This window comes from Balaenoptera ricei, chromosome 15 (assembly GCF_028023285.1).
Source record: "Balaenoptera ricei isolate mBalRic1 chromosome 15, mBalRic1.hap2, whole genome shotgun sequence".
NCBI classification, from domain to species: domain Eukaryota; kingdom Metazoa; phylum Chordata; class Mammalia; order Artiodactyla; family Balaenopteridae; genus Balaenoptera; species Balaenoptera ricei.
In genome coordinates, this window is record NC_082653.1 from 263106 (window position 1) to 275820 (window position 12715).

The following is a 12715-nucleotide window of genomic DNA, read 5'->3' on the forward strand; positions in this document are numbered from 1 at the left end:
GGTGCTACAAAGCAATGCATTGTTCAAACAGCAGAGTCTGATGGAACTTCTCAAGAGAGCCTTTTACAGCCGTGTGTCCTGGAGGCGTGATAACTTCGCGGTCTGGGGGCCGGGGGCCTTTTCATCTCTAACCACAGATCCGCCGATAAAGATTACGACCCCGAGTCTACTCTCCGGCATCCAGAGAAACTGTCTTATTGGAAGAAAGTTATTTTAGGTCACCATCAAGCAAGAAGCCTGGGTTTCAGGTGTGAAGCCCCCAACCCCTGTGCAGCCCACCACCCCTGTAATACCCCCGGCACAGACGACCTCCCCGGGCCTCGGCAGCAAGACCGAGTGAGCGCCCAGAATCGTCTGCATGGCGTGAAGCTCGACACCGGAACCAAGACCCCCAGGTCTGAAGCACTTGGCCCCCCAACCCCGCCAAGGACGCCAGAGCCAGGGGAGGGGAACTGCCCCTGAACCCAGGGACCAAGACCCTCGGGAGCGGCCCTGCTCTAGACAGGACTGTCCGGGTGAGCTTGTACAGGGTGAACCGGCAGGGTCATTTCAAAATGTCCCCAAAGGAGTTAACTGCAAAACACACAGCAGCCGGTGGGAACGGGAACTTCAGCAGCAAAGACTCCCTGAAAAGCCCAAGACTGATCGATGAGACAAAAGAAAAGCAACAGGGGCTCCGTGCTCCCAGCTGCAGCCCAGGTGGGACCAGCAAGGCCCGAGCAGAGAGGACGCAGCAGAGGACCCGGGCAGAGGCTGCCCACCTAACTGCAGACGTTGCAACATCTAATTTAATCAGCAGTTACAGCCAATAAGGCAGACCCGAAAGGTTTTTTCAATTAAAGAGCACAATTAAAACTGTCAAGGACCTCCTCGGAGCACAAAAACCAGCCCAAACCCAAATGCAGCACAGCTGAAACGAAAAACAGGCCTGCCGGGGCCCAGATGCTGCACCGCCCACACTGCCGAAGGCAGAGCCCCCACAGACGCGGGACTTTGGGCTCCAGCCCTGCCCCAGGGACCCCTCAAACCACCAGTGCCCCTGGCTCAGCTGCAGGCACTTGGGCAGATGGGCCCCTCGGTGCCTTGGCACTATACAACAGCAGCAATGCTAGCGCAGAAGGTGCCAGAAAGACAGCCTGGCTGAAAAGCCCAAGAGCTTCCGCCCCTCGCTGCAGAGGCTGGACCTCGAACAAGGCCCTAGCCCACCCGCGGGGACAAGAGGCCTAAAGCCGGCGCAGAAAGGCGGGCCTGCCACGTACCTGGTGCCGTGGTTCTTCTCAAAGTACGCGGCCCGCAGCCACACACTCTTCTTGCTGGGGAAGACCTGCAGGGCGTAGGCGTAGATGGCTCGGGCACACTCCAGGGCGCTGTGGGCCACACACTAGGGCAGAAAGAGGGCCATGAACAGGGCAGCCCGGCACTGACCCAGGACGGGTACCTGCTCTGTGACTCCTGACCTGAGCCCTGTAGGCCAGTTACAAAGACTCTGGGGCTTCCATGGCCCCACGGGACCAAGTGACAGTCGCTCAGGGCCTGGGGGATGGGCAGGCCAGCCCATCTCTGGGGGTGAGCCCTGGAAAGCCCCACGCTCGTGGGCACCAAGGGCTTCCGCTCTTCCTGCAGGTCACAAGGCGCCAAGGACAGCTGCCTGCTCCAGCCCAAGTGAAGAGACGACAGAGAAACGGAAGAAAGTCTGAAAGGGCTCCAGAGTTACTGCTCCCACAGTCTGTCATCTGTCTGCAGGGTGACGCCCACCGAGGCCCCTGTGTTGTCAAGGGCGATGAGGAAAGTAAGGAGAAGCACAGAGTTCAAGTCCACACTCAGAATTAAAAGGGCTCAACAACCAGAGGGAGCTGGGCTCTTCCACACGTTGGGGGGGTCTCCTCCCAGGGCGGAGACCGTGGGAGCCTGTGAGGTCATTCTTCACACTTTTCTGTCTTAAATGTCATGTAACAAAAAGCCTTGAAACCACGATGTTGGCACTGGAGACTTCAGTGCTCACGAGGCACCCGGGTCACACGTGTGACACCGCGTGAGTTCCATGCAGACAGCGGCCACGGCCTGCATCCAGGGACCGGAGGAGCAGGAGAGCGCCCACACGAACAAGGGAGAAAGAAAAGCTCTGCACTGCAGGAGTCCAACTGATCAACTCTCGTCAAACGCAGAAGCCACGATATTTAGAAAACCAGCACCTGACAGATACCACAGTAATAACTGACAGAAGCCAGAAGCGTCATTAATGGACCCGCAAACTAGCAGGTCAGAGTTTGGTGAGCAACGGCATGTTCACACAGTCTCAGTGTCTCCCCGCAAAACACTGACTAGTTACAAAGGGCCACAGCAGCCTTCCAGGGGAGGGGCCTGGCAGGCACCGCCTGAGCTGCTCAGGGGATGTGCCCCCACCGACCCAGCAGGACAGAGTCCTGCGAAGATCAGAGCCCGGCCGTGAGGACACAGCGTGGAGACCGAACCAAGGGGCCTGTCCCCTCAAAAAAGTCACACTCATGAAACACGACAAACCAAAGCCCTCCCCCGAACTCTCGGGGCCACGGAGACTTGTGGATATGACCCTGGGCAGCTCCCGGGCAGCTCCTCAACCAGAACACAGTTGGGTTTTTCCTTTTGCCAAAAGGCACTTAGTGAGCCAATCGGTGAAATCTGAATAAGGCCTCAGATTACATCATAGTCCTACATCAACAGTGATCTCCTGAGCTTGATAGCTATGCTGTGGTTGCATAAGAGAAGGTCCCCTTTTAAAGAAACACACACTGAAATGTTTAGAGGGAAAGGGCCACCACATGTGCAATGTACTCTCAAACAGTTCAGGGAAAATAAGGGGCGTGTGTGTGCATGTGTGGAGAACACAAAAGCGAATGTGGTGAAACGGGTAAATCTGGGGGAATCTAGGTGTAGGGTGTAAAAGAATTCTTCTTACATTTTTGCAACTTTTCTGTAAGTCTAAAGTTATTTTTAAATCAAAGGCTATTGGACTTCCCTAGTGGCGCAGTGGTTAAGAATCCGCCTGCCGATGCAGTGGACACGGGTTTGAGCCCTGGTTCAGGAAGATCCCACATGCTGCAGAGCAACTAAGCCCGTGCGCCACAACTACTGAGCCTGCGCTCTAGAGCCCGCGAACCACAACTACTGAACCCACGTGCCACAACTACTGAGCCCGTGCTCCGCAACAAGAGAAGCCACCGCAGTGAGAAGCCCGCGCACCGCCACGAAGAGTAGCCCCCGCTCACCGCAACCAGAGAAAAGCCTGTGCGCAGCAACGAAGACCCAACACAGCGGGGGGGAAGAGGCTATTAAAAAGAGAGGGCCACATTTAAGGTATTAAAAGCCTCAAATGTTTTTATTGATTTTGAACACATCATCTCTTCTCTGGAACACCACTCCAAGGAAATCATTTCAGAGGGGGCAAGAGCTTCATGTGCAAATGTTTTCTGAAGCTCAGGTTATAGCAAAGACCAGAGGTAGGGACGGCCCAGAGGTCAGTGGTGAACAGCTGAGAACGCTTGGGAGATGGATTCCAGGTCCAGGTTAGCAAGCGCTCAAATTCTAGCTCTGCAGCAGACTAATAGAAAACTGTACTCCTTACAGTTGCAACTTATGTTTAAAAATCAGGGACTTCCCTGGTGGCGCAGTGATTAAGAATCTGCCTGCCAATGCAGGGGACACATGTTCGAGCCCTGGCGCGGGAAGATCCCATGGACCGTAGAGCAACTAAGCCCGCGAGCCACAACTACTGAGCCTGCGCTCCACAAGAGAAGCCACCGCAATGAGAAGCCCGCACACCCCAACAACGAGCAGCTCCCACTCGCTGCAACTAGAGAAAGCCTGCGTGCAGCAACGAAGACCCAATGCAGCCAAAAATGAATTAAATAAATAAATTAATTAAATAAAATAAAAATCAGCAGATCAGAAAGATTTCCAAACCAGAGCGGGTTCCCCACAAACACAGACTCCAGGCCCACGCGGCCACACTCACGCTGTCAGCGTCTTCCATCCACGTGTGCTTCCGGTCTTCCTCCTCAATGCCAATCCCAATCACGGCACGCATGACCGCCTGGCAGGTGGCCACACTCCCAGCCTTGTCACACTCCTCGGCGTCCTGAAAGAGGGACACAGAACTGAACTCACCACCCAGAGCTGCAGGAGCCTGACAGGTGGACGCAAGGCCTGGACGGAGCGGGCTGCAGGGGGTGAGCGCGCAGGGCTCTGATGCCCTCGTGGCCCTGCCAGCGCCCGCTGACTGTGATCACCCTTCCCTGCCACAAATCCCTAACCTACCCACTGAACAAACATTACATAAGCACCGACTGTGTACAAAGTACTAGAGTAGGCTACTCAGTGGCCATAAGGGGTTGCTATGCTAAGAAAGTTCCAAAGCACTTGGGGGTAAAAGATGAGGTCACTCACACTCGTACTGTCGGCCTGGGATCCAGATTCGAAATGGACAAAAGGAAGAGCCACTGTAACCCAAAGAGGCAGACCTGACGGGGGGAAGGAGCCCAGCACATGGAGGGTGAGACGGAAACCTGGGGAGGGACCAGCCACCAGGGCGTTCCGGCAGGCAGGGGGCGCGGGCTGACCAGCAGAAAAGCACTGGACCTCAGGACAAGCAGAGAGAAGACAGTCGTGGTTCCAGAGACGAGACACCGAGTGCCACTGAAGCCTCCTGCACGGCCGGTGGGAAGGACCAGCAATGCAGAGAGGAACGCGCGTTTACACACGTCAGACCAACGACATCGAAGTGTGCAGGCAAAGGTGGGGACAGAGGTACGTGCGTGCGGCCGAGGATGGACACAGGGACGACCTCTACCGCGGGCAGCTTCAAGCTCCCTATCAAAAGAAAACTCACACAGGCTGACCCAGCAATGCCTTTTAAGGAACGTACTCCCAGTCGTTCAAAACGACGGATGCGCCAGGACGCTTCTGTAGCACTGTTTGCAGCAGCTAAAGGAGTAGGAAGCGCCCTGCTGATGCCATCACCCAGAGACTCCAGGCCGGCTGGACACGCGGAGCCAGGCTTCCCCGGTTGTGAGAGGAGCACAGCACGGCAGCCCTCGCCTGAGCCCCTCGGGCACGGTAATAAGCATCAGAAAGGCCTCCCAGGCAGAGGAGAGCCCAGGGCAAAGGCTCAGGAGAGGGCACAGGCTGACCCACAGCCAAGGGGCAGAGCCCAGCGCCCCGCAAGAGCTCGGAGGGCAGAGCACGCGGCGCCAGGCACGAGAGAGGAGAGCCACACGGGGAGACAGCCCCGGGTACCCGCTCTGCAGAGGGTCCCCCGTGGTCTCCCCTGAGCACAACCCAGCACAGGCGGGCTGGAAAAAACCATCCAAAAGGAGTAGTGGGAATGGTCCTCGGAGTACACCTGGGTCCAGGAACAGCGCCTGTTCCCACCGGCCAGAGCGGAGACCCCCAGGGGATGCATGGCACTGAGCACAACACCCAGAGGTCACCTCCACAGGAGAGCGAGTCCCAAACTGCTCCACACTGACTACGGTCGGTCCCACCCAGCAAGGGTCGAGGCAAGACCCACGGGGTCAGAACGTTTCCAATAACAGAACCGCGCTCCAACACCGAAGCCCAGAACGCTCACAGTGGCACAGAAGCATCTGGCACCCAACAGGGGACAACGCACAGCGTCCGCAGCAAAGCAAAGGTTGCCAGGCAAAGAAAGCGGGAAAGACGGCTCGTAAAGAAGAAGAAAATATTCGATGCCTACCAAGAGCAACCCCAAGCTGACCCAGATGTTAGAGTGAGCAGACAAGGACCCGAAAACAATTACTATAATCATGATCCCCGTGTTCAGAATGTTATATGGCAACATGAAAGATGTGATAGAAGGTTTTTAAAAAGATCAAAATTCCTAGAAGTGAAAACTGCCAGGATCTAAGATGAAAAATGTCCTCGATGACATAGACAGCAGATTAGACATTACAGAAGATTAGCGAAACTTGAGGACAAAGCAATATAAGTTATCCAAGACGAAACTGAGAGAAAGAAGAGTATTTCTGTAACCGACCAGAGCATCAGAGGGCGTATGAGCTCACACCACACCCACAGGAAAGACTAGACGTCCCCCAGGTCCATGACCAGAGGTGGGGGCCCTCACCACTGCTCTTCTAGCCGGGCAAGCAGATGGGAAATAAAAGGTACCGTGCTGGAAAAGAGGAAGTAAAACTGTATTTACAGACGGTAGAATCCTATACATAAAAAATCCTGAAGAATCTGCTGAAACTATTACAATTTGATAAATGATTTCAGCAAGGTCACAGGACATAAGATCAATACTTAAAAATCAATTGTATTATACTACACACTAACAACAAACAACCGGAAAATGAAAGTAAGAAAAAATTCTATTTATGACAGCATCAAAAATAATAAAGTACTTTAGATTACATAAAATAAGTGTAATACTAGTACACTAAAACATTACTGAAAAAAATTTTTTAAAAACTAAATAAATGGAAAGACACCCCACGTTCACTGACTGGAAGAGTTACTACTGTTAGGATGGCAACAGTCCGCCCAGATGATCTGTAGTATAGATTCAACGCAACCTCTATCAAAATCCCAGCTGGCTATTTTGTAGGATCTGACAAGTTGACCCTAAAATTCATATGAAAACACAAAGAACCAAGCATAGCCGAAACAATCTGTAAAGAACAAAGTAGGAGGACTCACAAAGCCTCCTCATTTCAAAGCCACAGTAAGCAGAACAGTGTGGTGCTGGCATAAACCCAGACATACAGCCTAACGGAGCAGGACTGAGATTCCAGAAGTAAACTTGTACATTTATGACCAGCTGGTTCTCCACAACAGTGCCAGGACTACTCAACAGGGGAAGATCTAGTGGCGCCGGGACAACAGGACACGCACTTGTAAAAGCATGAAGTTCAACTCTTTTAAGGCAAATGGATCACAGACCTAAATGTAAGCACTAAAAAAATAAAAATCTTAAAAAACACAGGAGTAGTCTTCATAACCTCAGGTTAGGGAAGGTTTCTTTGATATAACACCTAAAGCACGAGTAACAAAAGAAAAAAATAAACTGGACTATATCAAAAACATTTGTGCTATAAGCGATACAATCATCTGACAAATGGCTTGTATCCAAAATATATACAAAAAATTCTTAAAACTCAATAATAAAAATAGACAATAAACAATAAAAAGATAAATAACCCACTATATTAAAACCCACTGAATTACCCACTTTAAATGGGTAAATTTTATGGACGGTTAATTATAGCTTAACAAACTGTTAAAAAATGAAACAGAAAGAATAATTTAAAAAATGAATAGCTCACCATGAGCTGGAAGACAGCTTCAAGTAGCCTAATGAGCAGGTAATTGTGCCTGAAAGAGGATGAGTTGAAGAAACAGGGGACACAAATTTTCCAAATCTGATAAAATCTATAAATCCACAGATCCAAGATACTGAACGAACTCTACACACAAGAAACATGAAAAACCACACCAAGTCAGATTACAATCAAACTGCTCAAAACCCATGATACAGAAAAACATCTTAAAAGCAGATAGAAATCTTTTAATTTAGAAATTTAAAATTTTTTAATTTAATTAAAAAAAAAAGTACTTACAGAGGAGCAAAGATGACAGCAGGTGTCTCGCTGGAAACAACCCAGGCAAGAACAGTGTCTTTAAAACACTGAAAGAAAAAACTGTCAACCTAGAATTCTACACCCAGAGGAAATATCTTTCAAAAGCAGGGATGAAATAAAGACTGTTTCCAGACATTTAAAAACTGGAAGAACTGACCACCAGGCCTGCACTGAAAGAAATGTTCAAAAAAGTCCGTCAGGCAGAAGGAAGATGACACCAGCTGGAAACCGGGATCCACACAAAGGAATGAGAATGTCAAAAATGGTTAAACAACACTAAATAAATAAAGGAGCTGAATCTAGATGATTAGATTTTAGAGATACATATGAGGCCTTGCACCTGAGATTTTAAAACATTGCCCAAACACAGGAAGGGAAGAGAACAGAGGCACTGATCCATCGCCACCTCCTCGGGAGGAGGGAGACGCTGGAGCAGCTCCGGCGCAGCAGCTGGAGCCACTGGCAGAGGGCAAGCAGCACTGCGGCAGCAGGGGCGCGAGACGGGAGGCGGCAGAGGTCTGGGGCCGCCTTCCGAGGCTGAGGGCAGCGGGTGAAGCAAAGGGGCAGGAGGAGGCAGGAGAGGGCAGCTGTGGCCTGGCGGCGGGTTAGAGCGCTTTCAAAGACCTCGCTGGCCACGATCTACAGAAGGAGTTAAAGACGGGGACCTGAGTGACAGAAGCTCTAAGGCTCACTCTCTTTTAAATCGTATCCTCTCTACTGGAAAAGCGGGGCTGGTCGCAAGCATCGGGACACTGAAGTTTCCCCCAAGGTGCACTCAGGCTTGCACCTCCATAAAAAGCCACGAGGCGGTCACATAAGGAGAGGCCACCCCTGTGCCTGCTGTGCCTGCCAACGTGAGGACGGGCCTCTCAGGTGCCACCCCGGTGTCCCCACCCTCCAAGGGAGTCTGACAAGCAGGAGGGCGCCCGTGTTTAAAGCGGACACCACGGCACCTGCCAAGCTCACCTGGATCCACTGCTCGCGGTTGATCTCCACGCCGTTGGCCCGCAGGGAGGTGATGGCCCGGTCGATGATCTTCTCCACCATCTGCGTGTTCCCATTGGCCTCCTCCAGCTTGGCGGCCGTGATCCAGATGTGCCGGTCCGTAGGGATGTTCTCCCGGGCCTTATTTAAGACCTTGCGGGCATTTTCGTAGGTCTCTAGCCTGGCCAGGGCGAGCCAGAGCTGCACGGAGAGACCCGCCAGGTCAGGTAGGCCCTCCACAGGCCACAGCCCTTGCACAAAATCCTCTGTACAAGTTTTCAAGGACCATTTAAACAGGGCCCAGGAACGTGTGCGGCGGCATTTTCTGCCTCATCTGAAAGCTGTTTGGCTATGCTTCTGACTTACTTAGTGATGTGGGCAACATGAAGAGTTGACGGATTCTCAGCCCCGCGTTCCAAACACTGGTTAAAGGTACACAGTGTTAGGACAGAAGGTGAGCAGGGTGTGACTGTCGCCTGCGCAAACTGAAAGGACACAGGTGTCCAGCTGCCTGGAGTTCTCACACCCCAGGCCTTGATTCCGCAACAGTTTATCACCAAAAATGTGTGTGGGCTCTATTTATTTTTATGTAAATAAATTAAGATTAATTTTGTTTGGAGAATTTCACAACACCCCTTAGGATAATTAAAGACAGATTGGACATCATAAAATCATGACTAAAAGTCACATCACAAAACGCTGTGAACCAGAAAATTTAAAACTAAAGAAAGCAGCTCCAAGTAGCTCTGAGGCAGAGCCAACCTCCCGCTGGGCCGGCAGAAGGACACGCCAGTCTTTTGTGTCACCCTTCACCCTTCAGGTCCCAGCGACAAACTCCGAGCTGAACCCGGAGGACCGGTCCCCGAAGAGGAGTGCTCAGCGCGGAGCGCCCCACGGGGTCGGGCCGAGCTGAGGGTCTGCTCTGCGTCTCCTTCGGGAGCATACGGTCACTGTGCGGCCCGGCAGCTGGGCCACAGGGCAGCGGCCCAGGAGTCCCTCCCTCAGCGAGCTCGAGGCCCCGCCGACACCTCCTGCAGACACGGGCCTCGGGCTCAGGCCTCCGCAGGGCAGGCGACTCACCTCCACGCTAGTGGGGCAGCATTCCACAGCTCGGCTGAGCATGATTCTAGCATCTTCGGGCTCTTCCAGCTCCACGGCCGCCTTCCACAAGCGAACTGAGTTTGGAACGTGCTCAAGGGCTGGGAAAGGTCAAACAAGAAACCAGATCACAGAAAAACGGAAGTGAAAGCAAGACACTGTGTCACAGAGGACGCTGCTGCCAGCAAGTCCAGATGGTCTCCGTCCGGGGTGACAGGCCGGGACTTCACACGGGTCCCTCGGGTCTGGCCAGACACCAACGAGACCAGTGCAGACGTCCCGAATCGGCAAGCAAGGGTGGCAGAGAAGGCTGTGCGTCACCTCACACCCATTCACACTTGAAAATCAACACGAGAAAACGAGGCAGCGCAGACCAGACACCCGCTGCCCAGGAAGGGCCAGCCGAGCAGGCTACATGCGAGTGAGTGTGCGGAAGTCACGGGGACAGAAAGTGCCAATGACTCTGGGATCCGCATCTGCCCAGGACGGCAGAGCAAGGGCTCCTCCCTGGACCCCAAGGAGCACGAGCGCAAAGGCACCAGGTGCTGCACCACACTGGCAGCCTCGGGGCCTCAGTTCACACGAGTGACAGCAGGAAAGGGGGACCAACTCCCAGGAGAAGCTATGACATCCTGCAGTCCGGAAACTCCCAAACCTCTGTTTAAGCAGCAGAGCCCTTCCTTCAGATGCAACATACTGAAAAGGTCAAAACACTGGGCAGCTAAACACAGAGCCCTGCAGCAGGGGGACTAGGGAGGCTGAGGCAAGGCCTCCACAGTCAGCCCCTGGCAGGAGTGACGGCGACTAAGAGCTGATGAAGGCAGGAAACCAGAACAGCCCAAAGGAGATCTCCTTTCCAGAAACCACACGGGCCAAGCTTGCGGGAAACAGCCCTAAGGTTCAATGGTGCAGAATCTGCAGACCCACCAAGTCTCTCGCGTTCCTCCCTTCAGCAGAAGCAGCCCCTCCCACTTCTGGGAGACGGGCCTCCCTCCTTTATAGGCCCTGTAAAAACGGGGCACCCCTCTCCCCTTTATAGGCCCTTGAAAAAGGGGTGCCCCTTCTCTCCTATGGCCAAACCAGATGGCAGTGGCTCCAGGTCACCGCACACCACGCCAGTCCCTCCCTGGCTGGTGAGCAGGAAGCAGCACGTGCCCGAGATGCTGAAGACCAGTGGGCCAGAGGTGGGGAGACACACCCCACGAACCCCAGGGGCCCACCCCCAGTGAGTTTCAAAGGTTGCCATGGTCCAGGGCTCATGGGGACCTCCCCTCTAGGACAAAAAACAAGCTGCCACTCCGGAACCACCTGCCATGCAAGACGATGCCCAAGCCTGAGGCCCAGGGCTCTGCAAGGACCACAGCGCCACCAGCCTGCAGAAGAGGTGCAGCCAAGGGCTTGGCCCCTGGGCTTCCCTGGCCTGACCACACCTGATACTCGGCCCAGCGCCAGCAGGGCGCCAGCTGGGGGACCCTCGCAGGAGGCCACACGCAGTGACAGCGGTGCTTCTCGCTCGAGCAGGACCCCCCAGGGCCAGGAGGGAGCGCCGACAGGCACATGGCCATCCCTGGGGGAGCCTGGTCCCTGTCCCCACGGGTTTGTACTCAGCTGTCCAGAGGTCTCATCCCGAGGGACGATGTGGCCGTGGTTCTCCTGCACTGGAGGCAGAGGCTGAGCCAGCTCTCTGGCCTCCACGTGTTGCCAGACCAGCCCCGGCTGGCGAGGTGAGCCCTGACCCCCACGGTGAGACCGGTCTGCCACCGTGTGCGGGAGGGGAGACCTCAACCACAGCCCAGAGCGTCCTGAGGCCTGGCTGAGCAGCCCCACTTCCCGGAGTGACAGTCACCAGGAAGCACAGCAGCCCAAGAAAGCCAATACCACCGAGAAAACAGCCCCTCAGCAGTGACGTCAGAAAAGGAGGTCTGCGGGGGCCTGCCCCGCCCGCCCCCTCCCCCTGGTCACACTCCACGCCAGTGGCCATGGGGTCATTAACTTCATCCCGCGATGGGCATGAGGCCCAGGACAGTCCCCACTTTTCGGGAGAGACTGGGAACTCCTCTGTTGGCATTTCATCAATAGCCCACAGGACCGGAGCTGAAGCCAACCACTGCTGGCGAGTCCAGATCTCACCAAGGTGCTCCCCAGAGACCATCCACCACGCCAGGTCAAGGCTATCTCCAAGTGCTGTGGCCAGCCGAGGTGGAAAGGGCGGCCCGGTCAGGAACGGAGCAGTCTGAACTAGACAGCCTGCGATCAGAGGCCAATGCACTCTCTGGCCCTTGGCCCCAAGGTGGGACACACGGTGCCATCCTGGACTCACTTTACGGACCAGAGCACACTGTCTGGAGACAGAGCCACTCCACTGCTCCAGGCCCGCATGATCAGCAGAGGAACATGGTGCCTGACACCTTCATCGCGAGCGAAGCCCACAGGAAGCAGCCGCAGCCTGGCCCCCGGAGCGCAGCGCTCACAGGCCCACAGGGGCCCTTACAGACGACAGCACGCAGATTGAGGCCAAGCACCCACCCCACGTCACTCAGCCTCCTAAGGCCCCAGGTCTCAGAGTAGCATGTGAAGCTCAAGTTCTCCCAACAAAGGACCACGATGTCAGCTGCACCAGCTGGGACCCAGAGCTCAAGCAGAAACTGAGAGCTGGCACGAGTCCTCCCCAGTCACTGATGGAAGTAACTGTCACTGGTTTCCAAATATCAGATCCTTCCGGCAGTAGCTGTCACGTTCACCAAGAGCTAAAGGAGGCATCGCCAGCTGTGCCCCAGGCACCTAGAGAAAGAGCACTGTTTTTGGAAACACTCTAAGGACGGGGAAGGCCAGGAACAGGACCAGGGAGCAGGGCGGAGGCCAGCGAGGGGCTCCACGCTCTCCCCACCTTCGCACAGCCAGAAGGAAAGCAGAGCCGGGAAGCCCGCTCCCCTTGAGGCCCAGGATGGCCTGGAAACCAATCACTCGACACTCCCCTGGAGGCCCCCTTCCAGGCC

General features: G+C 54.4%; 1 protein-coding gene across 1 annotated transcript in view; it reads right to left on the reverse strand.

Annotated features, from left to right (window-relative positions):
- The window catches only part of PRPF6 (pre-mRNA processing factor 6), a 38740-nt gene that overhangs the window by 7997 nt on the left and 18028 nt on the right, over nt 1–12715 (reverse strand). The window contains exons 11-14 of the mRNA XM_059898546.1: nt 9702–9820; nt 8604–8822; nt 3992–4114; nt 1260–1381 (exon numbers count right to left, since the gene is read on the reverse strand). Of these exons, the coding sequence (XP_059754529.1) occupies nt 1260–1381; nt 3992–4114; nt 8604–8822; nt 9702–9820 (583 nt within the window). The remainder of the gene's footprint in view (nt 1–1259; nt 1382–3991; nt 4115–8603; nt 8823–9701; nt 9821–12715) is intronic.